Below are 25,119 nucleotides of genomic sequence, written 5' to 3' on the forward strand. Positions count from 1 at the left end.
GCTCCTGCTGGTCAGTGGTCAACCGTGACCTTTTATTTAACAGACAGACGCCTGTGGTCAGATCGACCCCTTTCATCTCACCTCCGTCTGATCGCACTCAAAGCGATTCGTTCTGAACCGTAACCTTTTTCCCCCCGACCATCACTCGATAAGGACCTTCCGCTTCTCAGAACTCACCCTCAAGCCGCATCACTTCTTACGGGCCAGACACGCCGCAGAATGAACTACAGATGCCCCCATGCTTTTATTATGATCTTCAAATACGTTTCTTCCTACATCATAACATGCTGAGTCAATGTGAGCAAACTGAAGGATTCTACTAAAAAGATGCAGCACTGGCGTGGTATCAAACACATCCTGACTGGCTCAAGACCCACCAAAAATACACCCTTCAACTATATAACATTACAAATCAGAGATGTGAAAGTGTAGTTTTCATTATGGACTACTAGTCCGGCTGACAAAATGCTGTTGCTTTCAAATGTTTCTTAAATCCACAACAAACATTAAAAGTCGAATGTATGAAATTTAGCGGCGTCTAGTGGTGAGGTTGTGAATTTCAACCAATGGTTCACTCCACCCCTCATTCCTCCCTTTACTGTGCGTATACTCTGCCACTGTCGAGCATGTCAAAGTGGCTGGAAGTCATTCATTTTCAATGTGAGCCGGTTGCGAGCAGCGGCGCGCCGCGTCTTGGCCGTTGAGGGTGTCGAGGAGAGTTGAAATCAGGTCAACTTTAGGGTAATGAGCTATGATGCGGTTCGGCGGCAACCAATCGGAACTACAGCGTTGTTGGCAGGGCGGCAGAGCATGTGAGCGAAGCTGAGCGGTGAGCATTTCTGCTCCCCGCTCACGTGGGTGTTCGCTCCCCCAGCTCCACCACTCAAAGTCGCACCAGACCGCTCCGCTCAATTCCGCTGCCCACTCACCTACAATTTCATCCCGCTCCGGTGAAATCACTCCACGCTCGCTCAAATTAAAAATTCCTCTGCATGCCTAACACCTGCCGTATTCAACCGAAGCCTTACCCCTCGTTTACAACACACGCATCTGCGGCACGTTACGGCTCCGACACGGCTACCGGAACTGATCGCAGTCATTCTAGTCTATGCTTCAGCTGCGATCGGTGCCTCCTCTTCAGAGGAAGCTGGAATTCAAAATACGTGTTCAAGCACTTCACGTGAACCTATGTGCATCACGCATCATGTCCAAATACGTGCCTGCTGCAGACGCGTCGAAAGGGTTTATGATAAAAGAGACGCTCACGTTCAGAAGACACTGCGTTAACACTTAACTCTGATTACACATGAGACTAAGTGAGTATCTAGCAAACGCGAGCGTCTCTTTTATTATAAACCCGTTCGACGCGTCTGCAGCAGGCACGTATTTTTTGACATGACGCGACACACACATGACGGGCTAAATACATGTTTTGCTGAGCTTCGCATTACTGCTTCCTGCTTCCCCTAAAGAGGAGTCACAGATCGCCACTGCTATGCTTGTGTTTACACCAGACATCTCTCCTTCACAACGAAAGATTTTTGAAGTGTAGGCTGACAGTTTTGTTAATTGTTGAAGGCACAGGTGAATTCTGGGTGGATTTGTGCATGCCCTAGACTCGTGGTGTGAGCGGATCGGAGCGGAACCGGAGCGATCACTCCGGCCTTTGGATAAAAACCCGCTCAGTGCGTCGACTATATTTCGTGCTCTCCGCTCACTTCTCGCTCCACTCACATGCTCTGCAGGGCGGCCAGAGCGATTTTTGACACTTAACCCCTTGTTAACACCGCACGTATCTGCGGCACGTTACTGCTCCCTTACGAAAATTAACCATGGTTTTACAACACTTAAAACAAAAAAACATGATTATTATAGTTAAACAATATTTTACCACAAAATAACCATGGTTTTGTTCGAGGATGAACCTCTCATCGTCCATTTATGGTCTTATGTGGATGGATATGTAATGTGAAATACGAACGGAAGTACTGCATAGGAACTTTTATTTTGACATAAAACTGTGGGGCTTGGACGCGGCGTCCGTCAAAAATAGACTAGGCCTGCGTCCGAAATCACATACTGTGACAGTAGGTACTGAATTTGAATAAGTACCTACCTATCGGCCGTTAAAACATTACGTTCTATATAGTATGAGTGGGTACACCAGACATCTCTCTGTATGAATGTATGAATACATTTCGGACATACAGCGTCCACCATGTTTTATGGTCATGTGACCCGTATGCTCTTTGACCTATGATGTATTAACAACAACCTACACGTGAGCATTGATAAAAACATAATTTAGTCAGGAGAACTTCCCCGCAGTAACAGACCGATGTACATTCAAGAACGTGTCAAATGTTAACAGAAACAACAATGATTATAAGTTTATGCCATGAACTTCGCATACTTTTAAGAACTGAGCATTTAGTCGACCGTGATGAATTCTTATAGCAACCGTTGTGAACATGACAGCTTACTTCTTAGATCAGAAGGCTTTGTTGTTACCAGGCGGACCGTTAAAGAACGCGACACGCATGTCTCCCGGAAATCCTGTAAAATTCAACCAATCAGATGACGACTTCAAACGTGAAAAAAAGTGTTTCCAGAAAAGTGTGCCATATGCATCAGACGTTCAGCCAACGGATCGTGGGCGTGACGTCTGAGGCTGAGACTATACTGCTGCTGACTCAGGTCAAAGATGTCGTCGTCACAGTTATGTATATTATATTGCATTTTTGTCAATAGATCCTCCAAAAAACGACACGCAGGACCTTTAAGAGATGACCTGCTGCATGTGTACACATATCAACATTAAAAGCACATCATTTTTTATCATGTAAAACATAGGATCACCGTCCTCTCAAATATCAGAGACTTCTGACTGTCTGATAATGGGAATGTTGCTGACAGAATGTATAAATGAAGGTGGTGAATGTTTTGATGGCTGTGGTTTAAAGAGGAGGAATTTAGGACAGTGAACAGTGACATTAACAAAATAAATGATGCTACATGTTGTGCACAGATGAAGGTGGTGTATAACTCGCCGTCTGGACCGCATTCCTCAGAATCTTACGACTGAAACATTACTGTGCGACGATCTGAGCACGTGAGCACGGCGGCTTACACAATGTCTCGTTCCCTCCTCTCAGGGAACCGAGGTTACGACAGTAACCGGTGACGTTCCCTTTCGAGAGAGGTCTCTCTACATTGCGTGAAATGCTAGGGGAACCGAATAAAATCACACCAGGATAAATCAGGATAAAAGAGGAGAAAACCTCCCCCTTCAGCCACAGGGCGTAGCTTCGAGCAAGAGTATCAAGCCCATTGGATCCCGCGCAAGCGGGAGCCAATCCGATCGGTCCCAAGTTTTGGCAAAAATTTGCATACCACTAACTTTTTAGCGTGAACTGAGCTGTGATGCCGCGATAGGTTTAGAGCGGCAGGACATACAGCAAAGAAATGATGTTAAGGGCGATAGATAGCAGCGCACGGAATAGCTGGGTGCCTGCTAATAAGAACTGCCGGAGGCAGGTTGCCCCCGCCGGCGAAAAAGGACACCTAGTAGCTCGACGAATGGAATTGAACGGGGCGAAAACAAATACTGTCATTCCGCATAACCGTCTCAAGTCACAATACATACTGATCCAAGCTATGCAGAAAACTTCGTCTACCGGTTCATAGGCGTAGACGCTACACCTCCCGTGGTATACGACATAGCTGAGCGCAGCATAGCTAAGCCGTTAGTTGCTACAGGCAGCTGTGGGTGGTGCCGAAACAGACAGCACTTGTGCCGCTAGAGAGGACACATCCAGCCTGTAAAATCTGGCGAAGGTATTCTGCAAAGACCAGACCGCTGCTGCACAAATGTCCTGAACAGACACCCCTCTCGACCAAGCCCATGAAGAGGCCACAGCTCTAGTAGAGTGGGCCCTTAGATCGATCAGGCAGTCCAAGCCCTGACTGGCGTATGCCAGCGCTATTGCGTCTGTTATCCAATGAGACAACCGCTGCTTTGAAACGGGACGTCCCTTAGCTGGTCCATCATAGCAAACGAACAGCTGGTCAGACTGTCTGAACGCGGCAGACCGCTCAACGTAAATCCTCAAACCTCGCACCGGGCACAGCGCGTGCTGAATAACTTGCGCTCTAAATGGTGTTGAGAGCGACTTAGGCACATAACCCACTTTAGGTTTGAGCGTGACGCTGCAGTCGTTAGGTCTGAACCGCATGCAGGCATCATCGATAGACAGCGCGTGTATGTCCCCTACATGCTTAGCAGACACAAGCGCAAGCAGTAGGACGGTTTTTAGGGAGAGCTCCTGCAGTCCCGATGATTGCAAGGGCTCGAACGGAGGAAGTGAAAGCGCCTTTAAAACCAAGGCTAGGTCCCAGGGCGGTAGGAGGGCGAGGGGGGTTTAGTCGTCTCGCGCCCCGTAAAAATCTCACCACCCAAGTATGCTTGCCTACCGAGCGACCGTCAATCGGAGGGTGAAAAGCGGCAATGGCAGTGACATAAACTTTCAGCGTAGACGGCGAGCTGCCGGCATCCAAGTGCTGCTGCAGAAAGGCTAGAATGTCAGATACGGGGCATAGCTCCGGATCGAGCCCGTTTTCCCCGCACCATTTTACAAAAACCGCCCATTTAAAAGCATAAAGGCGCCTCATAGAGGGAGCTCGCGACTCTGTGATAGTATCCATGGCACAACTCGCTAAACTCCCCAGGGCTCCCTGCCCCCGTGAACCCGCCACACGTGCAGACGCCACAACTCGGGGTTGGGGTGCCAGATTGTGCCGCTCGCTTGGGTCAGCAGATCCCTCCTCAGCGGAATCGGCCACGGAGGCGCTGCCAGCAGCTCCATTAGGTGGGGAAACCACGGCTGATTCGTCCATCTTGGGGCGATCAGCGTCACGGCAGCTTTCTCTGTTCTGATTTTGCGTAGCTCCAACGGTAAAATCTTCACTGGTGGAAACGCATAGAGGCTGGCTCTCGGCCACGGGCTCGTGAGCGCGTCCCCCCGCAGCGGGGAACTCGACAGGGAGAAGAACAGAGGGCAATGCGTATTCTTCTCTGTCTCGAAAAGATCGACATCCACTTTTCCGAACCGATCCCAGATCAAGCTTACTGACTGAGGGTTCAACCTCCATTGCCTCCAACAACGGCAAAACTCAGACAGCTCCGTCAGGCCAAAGAAGATGCTTACAGGAAAGGGGACGAAGTCTTGTATAAACAGGCCAAATTCACACTGGAAAAGGAGATCAGAGGGGCAAAGAGGAATTATTCTGACAACTTAAGGAACAAATTCTCTTCCAGTGATCCTGCTTCAGTGTGGAAAGGTCTGAAAGATATCACCAGTTACAAGACACCATCCCCCAGCACTTTGGAGAACCAACAACTAGCTGACGACTTGAACAAGTTTTATTGCCGGTTTGAAAAAACCGGCACAGCTCTCCGTCCCCACCTCTGTCTGTCAGTGGATCAACAGCTTCTTGACAGACAGGCAGCAGTTAGTAAAGCTTGGTAAATTCAAATCCAACACCTGCACCATCAGCACTGGAGCTCCTCAGGGCTGTGTTCTCTCCCCACTGCTCTTCTCCCTTTACACGAATGATTGCACATCTAAAGACCCCTCTGTCAAGCTCCTGAAGTTTGCAGACCTTCAGGATCGGCCTCATTCAGGACGGTGACGAGTCTGCTTACAGACAGGTGGTCAAGAAGCTGGCTGTCTGGTGCAGTCTTAACAACCTGGAGCTTAACACGCTTAAAACTGTGGAGATGATCGTGGACTTCAGGAGAAAGCCCCCTGTTCTCCCCAAACTCACCATCATGAACAGCACTGTGACTGCAGTGGAGTCATTCAGATTCCTGGGCACCACAATTTCTCAGGATCTGAGAAAAAAAGGCCCAGCAGAGGCTGTACTTCCTTCGCCAGCTGAGGAAGTTCAACCTGCCACAGGAGTTGCTGAAACAGTTCTACTCAGCCATCATCGAATCCATCCTCTGCACTTCTATAACTGTCTGGTTCAGCTCAGCTACCAAATCTGATCTCAGAAGACTACGGAGGGTAGTCCGGACTGCTGAGCATATCATTGGTACAACCATCCCCACTCTCCAAGAACTGTACTCATCCAGAATGAGCAAAAGGGCTCTGGACCCCTCACACCCAGCACACTCCCTTTTTGAACTGTTACCGTCTGGTCGACGCTACAGAGCACTGAGCACCAGAACGACCAGACACAGGAACAGTTTCTTCCCTCAGGCAATCCATCTTACAAACACTTGACATTAAACGCGGAACACACAACTCTATTTTACATTATTTATTCACCAAATTTGCACATATCAGACCTGTACATACATAATTGTCTATATTGTATATTGTGTTTTTGCTGTTTTGTACATTCCCTATTTCTATATTATTGTATATTATTATTATTTTTATCATCTGTGTTCTGTCCTGTTGCTGTCTTTCTGTTGCACTCTGGAGCTTCTGTCACTATAACAAATTCCTCGTATGTGGAAACATACTTGGCCAATAAAGCTCATTCTATTCTATTCTATGTAGAGAGACCTCTCTCGAAAGGGAACTATTAGTCTAATCAATCATGACCAGTTACAATAACAAATACAGTACCCACCTTACAGTTACAGTAAGAGATACTGTACTCTCATTGCAGTTATAGTAACAGTCTGGGACATATACAACTGTGCTAATATAAATATTACACAACTTAAATAGAACATATACAATTACAGAATATGATGAATAGGAAATATTGTTAAAAAGTAAGACGACACCAATGGGCATTTCCCTTTACACCTCGAGTAGGGCGAAACGTAACACATCATTATCAAAAAGATGTGAAAAGAGACACAAGAGTGAATGATGAACAGTGCTCGAAAAGACTGAATATGGGGACATATACATCATTTGCAAGATGGCAACAAATCACAACCATTCTCTTTTCATCCCCTCAAGCAACATGTATATGTGTTTATTTCATGAAAAGTAGTGAGTGGTCAGTGCAGTAGACCTACATATTTTACTACATTTTGAATGTTTTATCATGTTTTCTACGAGGCGAAAGTAAATCGCCTTTTTACATTAATCTACAGCAAAGGAACACAAATTACGATGTGTCTAAACCTTTAAACCCCTCTTATGCATGCCTCCTGAATCAATGAATGGGTGGATAAACAGATAAACAAATAGACAGAAAGCTAGACATACAGGCAGAGAAAAGACAGATGGACAGGCAGACAGAAATATAAAGACAGACAAACGGAGACAGATAGCCAGCCAGCAAACCAGACAGACAAAATACAGATCTCCTTTCAAACTGTATGAAAAACTTTAAGATCTTTGTCGTTTAGAATCATATTATTTGATAGTGAAGGCTAATACAAATTTAGCACTGTTTTCCTACATTAATGATACCTGTAGCACTGTTCGTGCGCGAATGTTGTACTGTTGCACTTTCATTGAGCGGAAACGCGCTACATTGTTGCATTCTCATTCCTCGCTCTTACCAACGAATCGTTACAACGTAACATGAACATCCAGCACAAGATAAAACCGCTACACTGTTGCATTACCTCCCTGCGCGGACCCTAAACAAACAGTTACAATGATGCGCTGCCGACGCACACCCGCGCGCGCACTCTCCAGTCATCGCTGATCCGCGCGGTCCCGTTATCTTCCAACACGCACGCGGCACCGCGAACGGTGTCGGTATCGGTCGGAACCAAATCAGCGCGCAGGAAACGTCGCGGATCTCGGACGGGCCGCTCGGTCAGATGCGCGTTCCCGTTGCGCATCAAAAGCGCACGCGTCTGCGCGGTCCGTTACCTTGCTGCGGATCTGCCCGGACGTGGAGACCTTCCGGATGAGTTTTTGCGGCGAACCGTGCTCCTGCTCCGGCTCGCTGTCCGAGGACTCGACCTCCGCAGCCGCTGTACCGACGACCACCGCCGCCATCCTGCACTCCAGCCCCCGGGACTCACATACAGAGACGTGTTACAGCGGGATACGGGTTCCCACAGCGCCCCCGCCTGGTCAGGACCGAACACAGCAGCCGCTGACAGCGCCGCCTACCGGCCACGTGAACTAAATCAGGACTCACACAAGTAAATTACAGGACACGAAATACAGTATTTTATTAGCTCATTTGAAGCAAATTCAAACCTAGGAGAAAATATACAGCTGAGTGATACATTATAAACTTTTTTTAAATAAGAGACTCGGAGTACCCGGATGAGCATCTCTTTGATCAGTTTTCAAATAAACAAAATGTGGTTTAGTCTATTTTACTTCAGTATTTACTATAATACACAGTGGTAAATTGTAGTATATTGTAAAATAGTATATAATTGTTATTGCATACTATAGTATTGTGAATTGATAATCTGTTGCAGACATTTACTTACTATCGTAAGGTTCAAAACACTAGTATCTAGGAATTTTACTACAGTTGTAATACAGACATATCTGTATTTTTTCACAATATGCCTAATTGCCTATTGTAAATTAATTTATTGGTCCATCAATTACAAAATCTTACTTGAATCGATGTGACATTGGCAGTGGATGATGTTAACCAGTGGGGTTAACCAGTGAGGCATTAGAATGACAAGCGTGGGTGTTTACACTGAAAAAAATTTGGAGTGAAGTTTACTTGAAAAAAGTTTACTAGGAAACGTTTTTCACTCAGGAAATGTTAGTAAATTGATCAGAACTGTCCAAGTAAAGGCTAAACCCATGTATAAGTAGTTTTTACTAGAAATTCCCAAGTACGGGGTCAAGTACATTTTACTAATCCTTTGTTTGTAAATTTTATTTAAGTAATGCTTCTAAATATACTTAATATTTCTTAACAAGAGTCCTAGTTATCTTTTCCTCAGTAGTCTTTACTTGTTTGTTTTTTGTAAATATTACTTGAAATCATATGAGGTATTAATATGTGTTAAGTAATATGAATCTGAAGACCAAAAACGCTGACAGGTATTTCACAAAAATACTTTTATTCAATGTTTGAATTCAAATATTTAACAGCTTATTTAAAAAACAAACAGAGAAACAAATTAAAAAAGGTAATCAAATAAATCAATTCAGATCCATTAAACCACCTTCACATTTCCTCTGGCATCAGTTAAAAATGTTTTATTGGTGAGAATGGTGAGTCCAATACCTGTGGAACAGATAAACATGGATGTTAATGCCACAATTACATTATTTGTCATTAATAATTCAAATGAACTTATTGACCTTAATGCATTGAACATAGGCTAACGTTAAACCAATTTTTAAATGTTAGAACAAATTAGTTCAAGATCCACCATTCTATCTGTAACAACAACAACGCCAATTCAGAGCTAGCTAAGGCAGAGTTAGCTAAGGGTAAGTTAACACTCACATACAGCAGGCTACTGCAAGTTTATCAATATCATATTGGTTATATACGGAGCATAAACTTGATTTAATTTGATGAATATGCATTACATGGTTAAGTTATTTACATACGTAATGTTAGACATACGAGACTTGGCACTACGTTTAGCAAATTGAACACTGTCAACATATTAATAGCTTAATTTAGCATCACGTTAATTCTATTATCCATGTGCATAATAAAAAACAACCGCGTTTGCAAACGTTGTCCAGAAATATTAGCAATACCGAGACTCAATAACAAGAACTCGAACTCAAACAAACCAGCGAAAATAAAGTTTATTAACGCTGCACTATGCTGCAAACGTTACTACATGAATTAAACAGAAAACATTTAGTGACTTACCATAGTTTAATCCTCTCAGGCGCTGAAAAAATGTTTCGATGCGCAAGCTTTCCTCAGGCTCTTCGCGCCAGTTGTAATGTTCGAAGTGCGCATGCGCATCTATTATATGGCCGTGTGGAGTATTATTTTATAGAATATTACAGTTTTATACATCGCTTAATTTAATGACAAAACACCAAGTAAATATTACTTGGCATTTTCATTTAAATTTACTTATGTATTAGACCACAAATAATTACAAAGGAACCTCAAGTAACACATTGAATTAAACTCGACATTTTAAAGTAGAAAGACAAAATACAACTTGCTTGTAAAACATACTCGAGTAATGCTAGCTTTATTTACAAACTCAAAAAATCATTTTTTACAGTGATGACAGATGTGTTTCATTGTTAAAATAAATGATTGATGTTTACATAAATGAGCTTTAGACATAAAAGGACAACAGCACTTCATTACAACAGCCTAAAGGTAAATATCAGACTTTAGAGGTTATGTTGAGAACACAGTGTGTGAGAGTGTTTCCTGTAAATATATATCCTAATGTAATAAATCCATCACTTCACAGCACATGCAGTAATGGAGTGCCTGTACATACAGTAAACATACGAGACTGAAGAACAGAGGTGAAGTAGAAACAGGGTCACGAGCTGGGTGGAGGTGTTTGGAAGCATCCATTGCTTTGTGTGAGAGTGTGTGTCCAGTTTCACATCTGTGTTTCACATCTTGCCAACACACACTTCCTCAGAAACACACACCGTGTCTCATTGGAAAGCATGTTTTTCTTCAAACAATACACATCGGTATTGGAATGATCTTTCCCACACAAACTTCACAAGACGTGATTCTTCTTCTTAAGCACTGGCTATTTATAAAACAAAGATTCTTTGTTGAATTTTGAAACAACATTTCTTCACAATTGCTTAATGAAGTATTTGAGTATTTGTCCATCTTTAGTCTGCTGTATTTGCAGTTTTCTACCCTGTTGGGGATCAAAACAAAAGCATGCGCATTGATATTTGAGAAGTCAACATATATTTTTTGACTCATTAAGTTAATTTTATTAATTAAGCATTGATCTGACTGATGGTTGGTTCTGATTCCAAAATTACACCAAGAGTTATTTTTAAACTTAAGTCCTTTTTGTACAATTGTAGACTCTAAAAATATCCATAATTTCATAAAAAGGATGTTCCATGTGACACTTCACATTATATTTCGATTATATTTCATTTAAATAATCATATTTATTCTAAATATTTGTTCCCAGTTTTGTGACCATCTATTTGACCTCTGTAAGTTCTGTAAGGTAGATTTATATAACTACACTGTAAAACGTTGCTGTAGTTTTGCAGCAGGTTTGCCAGTAACTTACTGTAGATTTAATTTACAAATTAGTTTTAAACATAAACTTGCCTATTTCTTATATTTTCTTTCATAAAACAAGACGAAATGTCTTAGGTCACTTTTCTTGTTATGTAAATGTATCATAATTTAAGAAGTTTTAAATATTTTTACTAGAAAATGCATAGGAAGAGTGTTATTTTTGCCGTGTTGCCGTGCTAATGCCAGTAATGAGACCAGTCTCTTGCTCGTTTTGAATCTCAAAAGCCCGGTTTCACAGACAAGGCTAAAGGCTAGTCCTAGACTAAAATTAATTTGTGACCTGTTTTAACTAAATATAACTTGCCCAGAAATATCTTAAAATATATCAGTGCCATTGTTTTGTCTCAAGATGCACACCAGTAATGTATTCTTCTAAGGCATTTTTATAAATATCTTAATTCAACTAAGGCATAGTCCATAAACTAAGCCGTGCCTGTGAAACCGGGCCAAAATGTTTTAATTTTGATTATTGTAGTTAGGTTTAATCAAATTGAAAACAGTACTAATAGGAAAGTAGTATTAAGAAACGATGTTCAAACATCACGAACAGGCAAAAAACAGGCAATTTGTAAATATAATGTCATATATGGTATTAAAAGACATATTTATATTTAATTTGTCAATCCCGGTTACTGTGTGTTACTAGTTTTGAGAGGTTGTTATCTGGGAATAACGAACCTGCAAATGTCGCTGCTGGCCAATCAGAATCAAGCATTCCAACGAGCCGCGCAATAATTCTACAGTAAGTTACTGGCAAACCTGCTGCAAAACTACAGCAAAGTTTTACAGTGTAGTTATATGTGATGTTAATAAATGACAAAATATATAGAACTTTGCCATGAAAATATGTGGTTGATATTTGATCTAAATACAAAACCTTGCCATAATGCATACAATTTAGCTACATTTTCTTTACATGTTTCCAGATATGAAGGTTTTCTAGCAACCACAGCTGATAATTTGTATGCCAGTGTTGAAAGACACGTCTGTCTGTCTGAATGTGAAGGTTAGTGTTTCCCGAGCGTTTAACTTCAGCGCATAACTCATCCCACACGATTGTGCTCCAGACACGGCTGATGCTTGAAAACGTGCTGCATCAATATGTAACCGTCACACAAGATTAATAAAAGATCCATGTGGAGCATTATGTGACGCTAAGCAGTGATATTGGAGATATTCCTCAATACGTTCTTGTTTTTTTAGTTATGACAGTAAGCGTATCCTCAGTGTGTGTGTGTGTGACCTGAATGAGGTCGGTGGACGACTACGGTTCCCAGGCCTCCCTGTATTATAAATCATCTCCAGAGAGTCTCTCCTGTTACAGTGTTATAGGATCGGCTCCTGCTGCACGGTCACACACACAAAGAGAAACACATTCTTCTTTTCTCTCTTTACTGCATTTATAGTTGTGATATTCTGGGCCTAATGAGGTCGCGGAGAATGGAGGAAAACCTCCAATTCCCAGCAGTGCAAACACACACACACATACACAGAGATAAACACTTGCGCACAGGTGCAGCCGCAGGTATAAAAGTGTGAATCATCTGGTTCTCAGAGATTTTTCACACACTCACATCAGCCTGAGGATGAGGAATATGCTTCATCACTGGAACATGGTCTGTCTGTCTGTCTATCTGTTTCATACTAAAGCTTTACTTTTAAAGCATTTGATTTCAAACAAAGGAAACGGATGGAATTGTTCTGTAAATGTTTCTGTTAAACATCATTATTGTTGTTATTTATTTAAAATGAGGCAACTGAATCGTGTTTATTCATCTTCTTATTTTTATCTCACAGGATCTGAGGGGTATCGTGGCAGTGTTTGCCTGTCTGTCCCTCGGCAAGTGCACTCACACGGCCGAGTTTCACACCTCGCCGTCAGGGCTGCTGTCCAATGACACCGATTCCCTCTTGGTGGCACCATTGGGGCCCGTGGTGGAGCCCGATATGTCTTACTGTCAGATGATTCTGGAAGCTCCGGTTCCGCCCACAGCCGATCAGGTACCGTGGTACTGCATCTGCTCCGCCTGCTCTGCACAAAAATCCCAGAAGGGAGAGAAAGGCGGCCGTGGGCTACCAGGTACAGATGTTCTTTCTGCACGTACACACACAGTAATGTCCCCACACACACAATGTGTTTGTTAATTGTTGTGTTTATACGTAATGTTTATGACAGGGAGTCCTGGTAGTCCTGGTCCAAGAGGACTCACTGGGTTTACCGGTCGCCCAGGACCAACGGGACGTCCTGGCATTAAAGGTGAGAATCAATGATACAACTTTAAAAACAGCTGTGTTAAAAACCACACATTTTGTATTCAGTTTAGGACAACACAATAATGTTTTAACACAACTTGTGTTGTCCCTTTCACACAAAATCAACACAAAATGTGTTAAAATAACACATAATGGGATAACAGCATACCACAAACAATGTGTTAAAAATAACGCATTCGGTTATTATTATCGTTCAATAAATTCATTTTCACTCATTATTTTGGTGATCATTTTTTAAATAAAGAATTTGTCATAATACAGACTTCGAAAGTGTAATGAATAACATATAGTATCATTTTAAAGTTTAGGGTCACTTACTCACCTATAATTTTTTTCCACGTATTAGAATAATAGTAAACGTATATACTAAGTAAATACAAAACTATGCAATAAAACAAATGTAAAATGGTGATATATGTAAAAAAAATCCAAACTGTTATATTTTATGGTATATGTTATATTCAAAGTGCAGATTTCTATTAATACACAGATGTGATAGGGTTTTTTTTCACTCCAAGTGTTTGTGATAGTAACACACTGTACTCACAGGTGAGAAAGGTGAAATAGGGGACAAGGGTGAAATTGGTCCCATTGGACGCCTTGGGCTGAAGGGAGACAGAGGCTTCAAAGGTGAGTGAGAGTTCACTAACACATTTACAGTAACTTTCATGAGATCTGGTGACACTGGTTTGCATCCGTATTTCTCAGGCGATAAGGGTGAATCTGGTCTGGACGGGCCTGTGGGTCAACAGGGTCCAAAAGGAGAGGACGGTCAGTGCCATGAAACCTGCGAGCCCGTTCCCGGAGCGCCAGGTGAAGCGGGTCTCCCTGGCCCAGCGGGAGCGCGGGGGTTACCCGGGCTAAACGGAGAGTCTGGTCCAAAGGGGCAAAAGGGAGATCCGGGCGTGATTGGTGCTCCTGGCGACGAAGGTGTACCGGGTAAAAAGGGTGACCAGGGTCCAGAGGGCATGTGCAACTGCAATGATGGAGCTCCAGGAACCCAGGGTCCTCAGGGGGAAAAGGGTGAAAAGGGAGTCACGGGTGTGACAGGGCCGCAGGGTTCGAGTGGAACCACTGGACCCCAAGGTAACCAAGGCGAGATGGGAATGCCGGGTATGCCCGGCCCGTGCTCGCCCGCCGTGCAGTCGGCTTTCTCAGCCACCCTGACCATCTCCTACCCAGCGCCCAATCGCCCGGTGCCGTTCAGACGCGTCATCTACAATCAGAACCAAAACTACAACCCTGAAAACGGTGTCTACATGGCCCCTGTGAACGGAACCTACGTGTTTAGCTACCACCTGCAGGTGTCCGTCCGCCCGCTGAAGGTGGGACTCTTCCACAACTTCGAGCCTGTGATAAAGACGACCACGCCTATTGAGATGAACACGGCATCGCATCAGGTGGTGATGGGTCTGATCCAGGGCGACTGGGTGTGGGTGCAGGTGCGAGACACCAACACTAACGGCATGTTCACCGGGACGGAGTCAAGCAGCACGTTCAGCGGCTTTCTGCTGCATCCAGACAACTGCGATGACATGGCGTCGAGAGATTTCATTTTCGATCAACAAATCACCGGAGACTTCAACTGGGGCAACACAGATGAACCAAACCCCTACACCACCATACATCCTAAAACTGCACCCTAAACCCACATTCTCCATCTGCAGTTCTTAATCCTGCTTCTGGGAATCCACAGCAACCCTTAAGAAAGAAAAATTACAGATGATTAAATGGAGAGCAGATGGATGCTTAGGTCTCCTGCGTCTCAGATATTTCTCCTGAAAAAAGAGGCAGAAATCTCCCATTAGAGTTTCAGAAGAGATGCCAACAATGTGTCAAACTGAGCTCAGATATGGCAAATCTGCAATCAAAAGTCAATATGATTGAAGAATTTATCATCAAATGTACTCAAATCCAGATTATTTCACCTCTAGAATCTATATTCATCCACCTCTATACTTTTCTAATCTATTTTTCACAAGCATTTTTAATTGACCCTTATATGAAACATTTTTCAATTGGAATGAATGTTCTGTGTCCCATTTTTTATTTAATGACCAGCTGTTGGTAGACATTCATGAACTGAACCGATCCGTTAAGAGACATAGAAAATCTAAATGGCTTTGGATTGCCAGATCCAGAATTAAGAATCACTCTTTTCCACACCTTTATCTACACCCAAAACCTGTAAAAGATCTTTAATCCTGTCGCTATAATAGTAGGTTGTAGATGTAAAGGAAGACCTTTCTCTCATGTTTTAAATGAAAATGTTTTCCAACTGAATGCGTTTGGCATCTATTAACACTTTGTCATTTAATGTGATTTTTTTTTTTGTGGTCGAGAAGACCAGCTTACAGTCCCACACTCGTGAAAAACTAAAAACAAGTAGCAAAGCACCAGACGTTCCATCACCATCTAAATTATTCAATGGAGATTCAGGATGAACTGGTTGTGATAGTGTGAGGGGGAGAGAGAGCGAGAGAGAGCGAGAGAGAGTGAGAGAGAGAGAGAGGGGGGGGGGCTTTTGTCTTGCACGCTACAATGTCGTAAAACAACCCAAGACGATCTAATTGCAGAAAATAACAGCATGTCTAAATGTTAAGTGATAGCACAACACAATAACGTGACACAACACAATCCTGATCATGTTCTGTGTATTGATTATGCTTTCAAAGATAATTCCAATAAATTTGTAAACTATTACACTGACTCCTTGGTTTTGATTCTGACATCAGTTTATCATCCCAGGTTGAAATGAAATGAAATTTCTTTCATCATTTATCCATCCTCACGTCATTTCAGTATGACTTTCATTCTTCTGCAGAACACGAAAGAAGATATTTTGAAGAATGTTGATAACCAAACAACATTGAACCCCATTGACTTCCATTGTATGAACACAAAACCACCAAGACATTTCTCAAAATATCTTCTTTTGTGTTCCACTAAAGAAAGAGTCAGATACAGGTTTTAAAACACACATGAGCGCATTTCCATGGAAGAACACAATATTCAAAACAATCCTTTTCTAAAGAACGTGAGGTCAGCATGTTGGGCGTTCTATACACTATGAATACAAATAAGACACAGAAATATTAAATAATATTGTTCATTTCAATGTGTTTAAAATAATTATTTAAATGCACATTTTATTTTCTTACTGAATTCTCTCAGTTAGTAAATAAACATGCAATTTGGCCTCAGATTTTGACCAAAGATTTGATATCTTATAAAGCAGCACGATCATGATTTGAACAGACTTTAAATGTCCACAGTCATCATCGGATCATGTGATCTTTGAGAGAGAAAAAAATAGGCTCCAAATAATAATGCACACATATTGAAAATACCGGAGGACATATTTGAGTCTTTTCTTTTGACCAAGAGATGATGTAAATCAAACTGCTTGCAGTCACTCATGTTTTATTTATAAGTTTAAACATTTACAGAATAAACAGAAATAGCCTCTTTAAAAAATATACACTGCAAACTATACACTTCGTGCATTTGCGACAATACAACACATTTGTTAATACAGCTAACTGCACACATGATTTAAAATGTTTACATTCTAGAAGCGTTTCAACAAAAACCTTCATTCATCCATCACACACTGTGAATACTGTCCGTGCAGTCATATTTCTCAGCTGCCTGTCCTTTTACATTAAAACAAATAACAAAACCTCAATATATATCCATATACGTTTATGCTTCTTTATAAGCAAGAGTCTGCCTACGCGAGTCGTCCACGAGCGATGGCGAAGGTTTTCAAGGCTCGGCTGAAGAGTCGTCATCTTCCCCGATGATCCCTTTCAGATAGGAGCGTTTAAACTCCTCAAACACAAGGTCAGTTGTGTCTTCACTAAACACACACAAACACGCATAAGAACCATACAAAGACACGAAACAGAAACTCAATCAACACGAGCGGTGATAACATCACAGAGGTCAGTCAGTTAAAACACAGGAACAAAGGTGTTGTGTGACAGAAACACACACACACGCCTGCTCTGATGTCAATAGCGTTTCTATTGAAAGCCAACAACACATTCACTGAGAGGACAATGCTAAACTGGGGCTCGACACAAGAGACGGGATCGGATTTAGATGGGACACCGATATCCTCGTTCCTCATCTCTCGAATCTTACTTCCCAGAGCCGAACGCGGATCGTTTGTCATCTCTCGAGTGTGTGTGCGTGTTCGCGGTCTAAAGACACACAAGTGAACCGAGATACACATGACACATCTATATCTATAGACGGGGTATTGCATAACAGCACATATAGCACAAGATCAAATCTCTACAGAATTTATAACCGTATACACCCTGATGGGGAAGATATACCGCAAAACAAGCAGCTTACCTCTCTTTACATGGAAGAGTAAGAGAGAGAGAAAAAAGAAAAGAAAGAGACGTTTCATTATTGTCAAAGACTTCATTATCTCTGTTCTAAATCGTGTAGAGCTGCGTAGAGACAGCATCATGAAAGCACATTTCTGACGTGTTATTTAAAGGCACGCGTCTTCTAAGATACTCATGTTTGGCCAAATTCCACAGAGAAAGCAATCCCAGAATGCACTGCGACAAGTCCATGCCCATTTGATGGATGGGTTGAAAGAAATGTTGATCATAAACGCTCACTGGAGAATGTTATTGCTCAGAGTTTCCTCTTTCATTGTTCAGGAGATTTAATGGAGTTCTCGGTTGTGTTCATTTAAAAATCAATTTAAGGCTAAAATACACTACAAGACTTTTGCTCAGATTTTGCCCAGATTTTCAGTCTGGACTCAAATGAGAATGTAATTGTTGAAGGTGTAAAATAAATTGTTGAGGTAAAATAATCTGGATTTGGGTAAATTTGATGAGAAATGTTTGAGTTCATATTGAGATCTTCAATAATATTGTATTTTGTGTTAAATTTGAGCCATTGTTGAGATCTCTTCTGATACTCTAATGACAGACATATCTGTCAGATTTCGGACTCTTTTTCCTCAAGAGAAATATCTGAGACGGATGAAACTTGGCAAAAGTTTTACCCAATATGTGTGTGTCACGTACTATTTAGAGACATATATTGTAAAACAAGCACACACAAACAACTGTAATCAATTGAGGCGAGTCTCGTGTGCTTCTATATAAATCACAGATCTGAAACTGAAGCTCACCTGGATCAGGTTTGGAATGCATGAGTTTGAATGGAACCTCCACGGCAACTTCACTGAAATGCACACACAAACATGTTGTACTCGAACATACAGTACATACTTCATACACAACGTTAGGACACTATAGTGGGTCATTATCATAAACTTCAGTGTTTATTCTTTCAGGTCAACTACTGTCAAGGCACAACAGGCAGCTTACAGTCAACTAATTTATAGCCTTCTACCTGATTAACACTCTTTTATGACAACATTTGAATGAAGCTTTCATCGCCTCAAGTACTGAGTTTTGAGAACTGCCTTTGACCTCAACGTTTAGACTATTTCACAAAGTCAAAAACTTACCTGGACCCCACCATGCTGAGGAAAGCAGAAAGACAGACATTAGCATGATGATCAATTGATGAACCAACACAGAGTCCAAACTGAAAACAGAATCTGTTTAGTACATTGAGACGTCTCACCCTGATGTGTTACACTTCACAACGACTCGGTAAGATACCAGCATGCCCAAAATTTCCTTCAGAACTTCATCTTTTACACTGCAGAAGATAAAAATCAAACACACATGAGTTATTTGGTTCAGTGTTGTGTGTTATAGCATGGCAGGTGAATGTAGGGCTCTCACATGCTGGAGGAAGCCAGATTAGTGTCCTCGTGCTTCAGTTTCCCATCTAGAGCCAAACCGCGTCTCTCACGGGTATCATGCAACAGAGGAGAGAGAGTGTAAACTTTCTTCAGACTGGTCCCAGACGGCACAGAGTCTCTGCGTTGACACAAGAGGAAAATTAGAGAAAAATACGAGGAAAGAGGGTGACATCACAGAGACATACAGTACTCACATTGACATCATAATCAAGATTCTTACATTGACATCATAAACATTCTTACAGTGACATCACAATTAAGATTCTCACAGTGACATCATAAACATTCTTACAGTGACATCACAATTTAGATTCTCACAGTGACATCATAAACATTCTTGCAGTGACATCACAATTTAGATTTTCACAATGACATCATAAACATTCTTGCAGTGACATCACAATTAAGATTCTCACAGTGACATCATAAACATTCTTGCAGTGACATCACAATTTAGATTCTCACAGTGACATCATAAACATTCTTACAGTGACATCACAATTTAGATTCTCACAGTGACATCATAAACATTCTTGCAGTGACATCACAATTTAGATTCTCACAGTGACATCATAAACATTCTTGCAGTGACATCACAATTTAGATTCTCACAGTGACATCATAAACATTCTTGCAGTGACATCACAATTTAGATTCTCACAGTGACATCATAAACATTCTTGCAGTGACATCACAATTTAGATTCTCACAGTGACATCATAAACATTCTTGCAGTGACATCACAATTTAGATTCTCACAGTGACATCATAAACATTCTTGCAGTGACATCACAATTTAGATTCTCACAGTGACATCATAAACATTCTTGCAGTGACATCACAATTTAGATTCTCACAGTGACATCATAAACATTCTTGCAGTGACATCACAATTTAGATTCTCACAGTGACATCATAAACATTCTTGCAGTGACATCACAATTTAGATTCTCACAGTGACATCATAAACATTCTTGCAGTGACATCACAATTAAGATTCTCACAGTGACATCATACACAAGATTCTCACTTTGGCATCATAAACATTCTCACAGTGTCATCATAAACATTTTTACAGTTATACCATAAACTTTCTCTCTGTGACATCATAAACCTTCTTTGCATGACAACATGAACATTCCTTCAGTGACATTTTAAACATTCTCACAGTGACATCATTAATGCTCTCAGTGACATCATAAACATTCTCACAGTGATACTTACGTGGTTTCTTCATAAGCCACAGTTTTTATGTATTTGTCATTTGAGTAAAGCACCACATTAGTGATCTGCTCCACTAAAGAGAGAGAATGCATAATCAACAAATGTTACAAGAAAAAACATGATACTTCTTGTTTGTTTGAGACATGACTGTGTGTGTGTGTGTGTGTGTGCGTGTGCGTGTGCATGTGTGTGTGTGTGTACCTGCGACTGAGACATCCTTCACATTCCTGTTGGAACTGTTATCAATGTCCACGCTGATGTTGATGGGTTCTCCGTGATAATAAAGCTGTTGTGTGTAGAAATGAACAACAATTAGTCACATTTTTTAAGTCTCAGAGAGCTCAGAGGTTCAGTACATCTCACTCCCTCTGTCTGTGTTCAGTAATGGGATTGTTTGCCTACAATAATCCAATCAGCAAAAAATCCAACCGCTCAGAAAAGTATAAGCACAGATGACCATTCACATCTGTAGAGCAAGCGGCGTGGGACCTCAATATGTTCAATAGTTCAAAATTGAGGGTTTGGCATCTGTTCAGAATGCTGGCCATAAGTTTAAGTGATACTAAAACCAGTAATGCTTGCCTCATAAAACTACTAACAAACCAGACAGAGGAGTAACTTCTGACATAAGCACACAAGAACTTCACCTCTTTCTCCAGACTGACACGCATGTGCAGCGGCTTATCAGACATCACAAATTCACAGGTGGTCTCGCCTGATGGAGCCGGCCCACCTGTATCTGGAGCGTACTGAATCTTTCTGATTGCCAAATGCACTGAACTCCTGCAAAAGAGAGAGAAAAACAATCTTCGTCAGGTTGTTCTAAATGTAGTCATTTCTCCAACACAATCTCTAAAGATCTAGTCTTTGGTCTGGGTCTTAAAGGGATAGTTTGCCCGAAAATAAAAATGATGTCATCATTTATTCCCCCTCACGTGGTTGTAAACCTATATGTGACTCTTTTTCTGTGGAACACAAAAGCAGTTATTTGGAGAAATGTGGTTTTGTGTTCATACAATGGAAGTCAATGGGGTTCAGTGTTGTTTAGTTATCAACATTCTTCAAAATATCTTTCGTTTTCGAAGAAAATCACACCTTTAAAGGGCCTTAGATTAGACAGGGTGTTGTATTGGTGTGGAGTGTCTAGTTTTTATGGTAACTTCTCACCTCTTCTGGGCTTTTTCATCTTGATTTTCTGCACAGAACGCTTTGACTTCGAACTCCACGGCACAATGCTGCACACACACACACACACACACACACACACACACACACACACACACACACGCACGCATATTTCCCAAACATGAATGTGCAAACAAGACACCGATGGCTGTATGTTTTCATTGTTGTGTTTACCTTCCCCACGTCTGACGGAGCTGGCTGCAGAGCCACAGAACACGGAAGATTATCCGGAAACTAAAATAAAACACACAATCATCTATCACGCTCAAAACACACACAGATATTCACTCAGAGCGTGATGAGCGTCTGCGCAGACGCCTCCTGACCTCGAAGAAGAAGGGGTACGCGTCGTCTCCGAGCTTGCGCAGGATCTTCTCTTGGAGTTTGGTGTGGATGCAGCGTTCTTTATCCTGGAGAGGAGGATAAACCTGTCGCGTGCACAGGAAGATGTCCCTCCGGAAGGCCATTCCCAACACGTCCATATCATCACGTCCATAGCGGAACGTACAGGACAACATGACGTACACTAGAAAACACACATGTCTTCATGTGCGAGGGTGAATGTATTACACACATCGTGAACGCGTGAGTGGCTTTAATGAAACTACACACACACACTGTGATGTGTCATGCAGCTCAGTTCTGTCATCTGTCTGTGAATCATCGTACCTTTCTTTCCTTTCACCTGCTCTGGGTCGATCAACACCACTCCATCTGATGAACATGAGAGAGACGTCAAATCTTTCTAATCTGATATTCAGCCAAAAGAGCATCAAGACAAACTGTCTACTCTATGAAGCAAAGGATTATGGGTAATAATAGTCATCGTTGGAGAACCGTGATGGGTTAAGAAGCGATCGTTTGCTAAACTCACCAACAGGATCAACAAAGTCGCAGTGGTCCACAAAATCCCGCTTGCCCATGTACACACCGACCTGTGACATCACACACAGATTAACAATTCAATGACAGCACGAACACAAATGACATAACGCAGACACACAATGTTGACCGAAATAAAGGCTTAGGAGAAGATGCAAGTTCTTGACAGCAGTGATTGACAGATGGTGGATTTGATGGATGTGTAATACTCACGGATTTGTCCCGAGAGAGTTTCTTGTAAATAATGTGTTTTGGACTCATCGTGTCTCCTGCAGCACAAACACAAACACAGATCATCATGAATTCTCTAATTTCATTTCTGAATTTAATATTTAATACTTTTATCAAATCCATTTACATTTGATAAAGAAAGGGATGGGTCAATGATTTTTGAGACTTCTGGTTGAAATATATTCTGATCTTATAGGGGAAAGGAGTTCAATATTTCATGTGCAATTTGCTCTTTTTTAATGTACGCTAGCAGACACAGACACATTTTGCAAAAGCTGTCTGCCATTACCACGTTCATTTGAATCCTATTAATATATAAACAAGTTGCTCAGATCTGGGAAAGTACAACAAACAATACATGAAAATACTGGATCAATACAAACCGCTTTCAACATGAAGAGAACGAGTGCTATTGCTATAACTTCATCTCTCTTTTTTACTTCTTTACATGATCTCATTTTTTTATTTGATGAATATTTGCGGAGTGGATGTTCAGCTGTAACACTCACCTGTACGTGTTGAGATGCAGGTATGATGGGGGTCCAGATGAAGTGGATGATGGTTTTCAGGGGCAGTATTTGTAACCTGTGACTCCGCCCACCGCACAAACACTGCTCAGTGGATCCATTGTTTTCCGTCAGCGAGATTACTGATGCAGGCCTGATATAGTAATGAAGATGATCTAATCCTCTCTGAGAAACATTCACTGATCACACATGTGGCCGACCGTAACTTACCTCAACCAGAGAAAACCCATCACACCATTACGACAGACATATTATTAAAGCGACAGTTCGCTCATAAACTTAAACTTCTTCCATTAGGCCTACTTAATCACCCTCATGTCGTGTCAAACTTTTCTTCTACTGAACACAAAAGAAGATATTTTAAAGAATGTTGATAACCAAACAACATTGATCCCCATTGACTTCCACTGTATGAACACAAAACCACCGAGACATTTCTCAAAATATCTTCTTTTGTGTTCCACAGTTGAAAGAGTCATATACAGGTTTTGAATGACACGAAGGTGAATAAATGATGACAGAATTGATGAACGATACACCTTTAAACAAATTCAGTGTTCTCCATCCAACAGATCTCGGGCCTGACATGTGAACTGATGTCTATGGAATTGATACTGTAGCTGGTGAACAGGCATTTCACGTCATAACTGCTATTACATTGAATATTTTAGCATTAATGAGACACTGTCTCGACCAATCAGTAGGGAGGAAATCTATTATATAACATGAAAGAGAGAGAGGACTGTATTTGGCTCAACAGGTGGAGGAGAGATCAGTCATCTGTAATCATGTGAGCTTCTTAAACCATTTAAACCTGTGTGTCAAAGTCAGCAGTCTCATCGCTGATGTCAGCACAGGGGATTACGCACACACACACACACACACACACACACACACGCACACACACACACACACACACACACACACACACACACAATCATTTTAAGGACGTGCAGTAATAATCCAAAGCTCAACTAGACTGAAATTCTCATTAGCTAACAGACGTCTACATCATAAACTCGAGTGTGTAGGCCAGAAATGCTCGAGACAAACATATGAGACATTGTAAGTCCTAACCAATCATCCTCACAAAACATGTTCTGACCATTTCATTTAATTTACATCACGGTTTTTATGTGCAAATTTAGCTTTATTGAAGTCGTATTGGTAACACTTTACAATAAGCTGCTATTAGTTAACATTAGTAAATGCATTAGCTAACAATATAATTTAGATTTTCAGCATTTACTAATCCTTGATAATATTAGTTAATACATTATTCATGTTAGTTCATGGTGCATTAATTAATGTTAACAGTGACAACGTTTGATTTTAATAATGTATTAATAAATGCAGAAATTATCATGAACTAACATTAATAGATGCTGTAGAAGTATTGTTCATAGTTAGTGTATGTTAGCTAATGCATGCATAAACTAATTGTTAATATCACCTTATTGAAAGTGTTACAGTTTTATTCATATCTTAAATTATCTTCTATTTTTTACATTTATTTTGAGTAATTTTGTTGTGCTTATGTCATTTGAGTATTTTAATATTGGCAGTTATTAATCTTATGCCCGGTTTCACAGACAAGGTTTAAAACTAGTCCCAGACTAAAATGAGTGTGTGACCTGTCTTATATAACTTGCCCAGAAATATCTTAAAATATATCAGTGGCATTGTTTTGTCTCAAGATGCACACCAGTAATGTATTATTCTCAGGCATTTTTATAAAAGTGACATAAATATCTTAATTCAACTACCTGATTTTCACCTCCCGAAAATCTTTTAAAAAAT

At 41.3% G+C, this 25,119-nt stretch overlaps 3 protein-coding genes across 5 annotated transcripts in view; 1 reads left to right on the plus strand and 2 right to left on the minus strand.

The window, feature by feature from the left end:
- Positions 1-8,097, minus strand: part of LOC130564585 (diacylglycerol kinase delta-like) — a 29,677-nt gene extending 21,580 nt beyond the window's left edge. The window contains exon 1 of the mRNA XM_057350763.1: positions 7,854-8,097. Within this exon, the coding sequence (XP_057206746.1) occupies positions 7,854-7,982 (129 nt within the window). The 5' untranslated portion in view covers positions 7,983-8,097. The remainder of the gene's footprint in view (positions 1-7,853) is intronic.
- On the plus strand, positions 8,026-16,161 carry LOC130564589 (complement C1q and tumor necrosis factor-related protein 9). 2 transcript variants are annotated; one of them, XM_057350773.1, is made up of 5 exons: positions 8,026-8,131; positions 12,982-13,264; positions 13,361-13,441; positions 14,008-14,088; positions 14,167-16,161. In XM_057350773.1, exons 2-5 carry the CDS (start codon positions 13,132-13,134, stop codon positions 15,102-15,104), a joined length of 1,233 nt encoding a protein of 410 aa, XP_057206756.1. In that variant the 5' UTR covers positions 8,026-8,131; positions 12,982-13,131; the 3' UTR covers positions 15,105-16,161. The 2 variants fall into 2 exon arrangements, with proteins under 2 accessions (XP_057206756.1, XP_057206755.1); XM_057350772.1 differs by lacking the exon at positions 8,026-8,131 and adding an exon at positions 12,694-12,800.
- Positions 16,162-16,864: 703 nt separating this feature from the next.
- Positions 16,865-23,907, minus strand: sagb (S-antigen; retina and pineal gland (arrestin) b). 2 transcript variants are annotated; one of them, XM_057350775.1, is made up of 17 exons: positions 23,530-23,902; positions 23,302-23,452; positions 22,775-22,830; positions 22,554-22,614; positions 22,349-22,393; positions 22,006-22,205; positions 21,854-21,913; positions 21,662-21,729; positions 21,142-21,277; positions 20,696-20,780; positions 20,495-20,567; positions 19,251-19,388; positions 19,087-19,164; positions 18,968-18,982; positions 18,626-18,678; positions 17,824-17,827; positions 16,865-17,320 (listed from the first exon to the last, which is right to left on the minus strand). In XM_057350775.1, exons 3-17 carry the CDS (start codon positions 22,820-22,822, stop codon positions 17,227-17,229), a joined length of 1,158 nt encoding a protein of 385 aa, XP_057206758.1. In that variant the 5' UTR covers positions 22,823-22,830; positions 23,302-23,452; positions 23,530-23,902; the 3' UTR covers positions 16,865-17,226. The 2 variants fall into 2 exon arrangements, with proteins under 2 accessions (XP_057206758.1, XP_057206757.1); XM_057350774.1 differs by having other exon boundaries at positions 16,865-18,678; positions 23,530-23,907.
- Positions 23,908-25,119: the final 1,212 nt, after the last annotated feature.

This window comes from Triplophysa rosa, linkage group LG14 (assembly GCF_024868665.1).
Source record: "Triplophysa rosa linkage group LG14, Trosa_1v2, whole genome shotgun sequence".
Taxonomy (NCBI): domain Eukaryota; kingdom Metazoa; phylum Chordata; class Actinopteri; order Cypriniformes; family Nemacheilidae; genus Triplophysa; species Triplophysa rosa.

Bases quoted from the DNA above. Each gene is read 5' to 3' on its own strand.
- LOC130564589 (XM_057350772.1), top strand. From the start codon at position 12,771: ATGAGGAATATGCTTCATCACTGGAACATG. The intron at 13,265-13,360 runs GTACAGATGTTC...TGTTTATGACAG, and splicing joins AGGCGGCCGTGGGCTACCAG to GGAGTCCTGGTAGTCCTGGT. The intron at 14,089-14,166 runs GTGAGTGAGAGT...CGTATTTCTCAG, and splicing joins GGGAGACAGAGGCTTCAAAG to GCGATAAGGGTGAATCTGGT.
- sagb (XM_057350774.1), bottom strand. From the start codon at position 22,822: ATGAGTCCAAAACACATTATTTACAAGAAACTCTCTCGGGACAAATCC. The intron at 22,394-22,553 runs GTGAGTTTAGCA...CATGTTCATCAG, and splicing joins CGACTTTGTTGATCCTGTTG to ATGGAGTGGTGTTGATCGAC. The intron at 22,206-22,348 runs GTACGATGATTC...TGTGTTTTCTAG, and splicing joins GCAGGTGAAAGGAAAGAAAG to TGTACGTCATGTTGTCCTGT.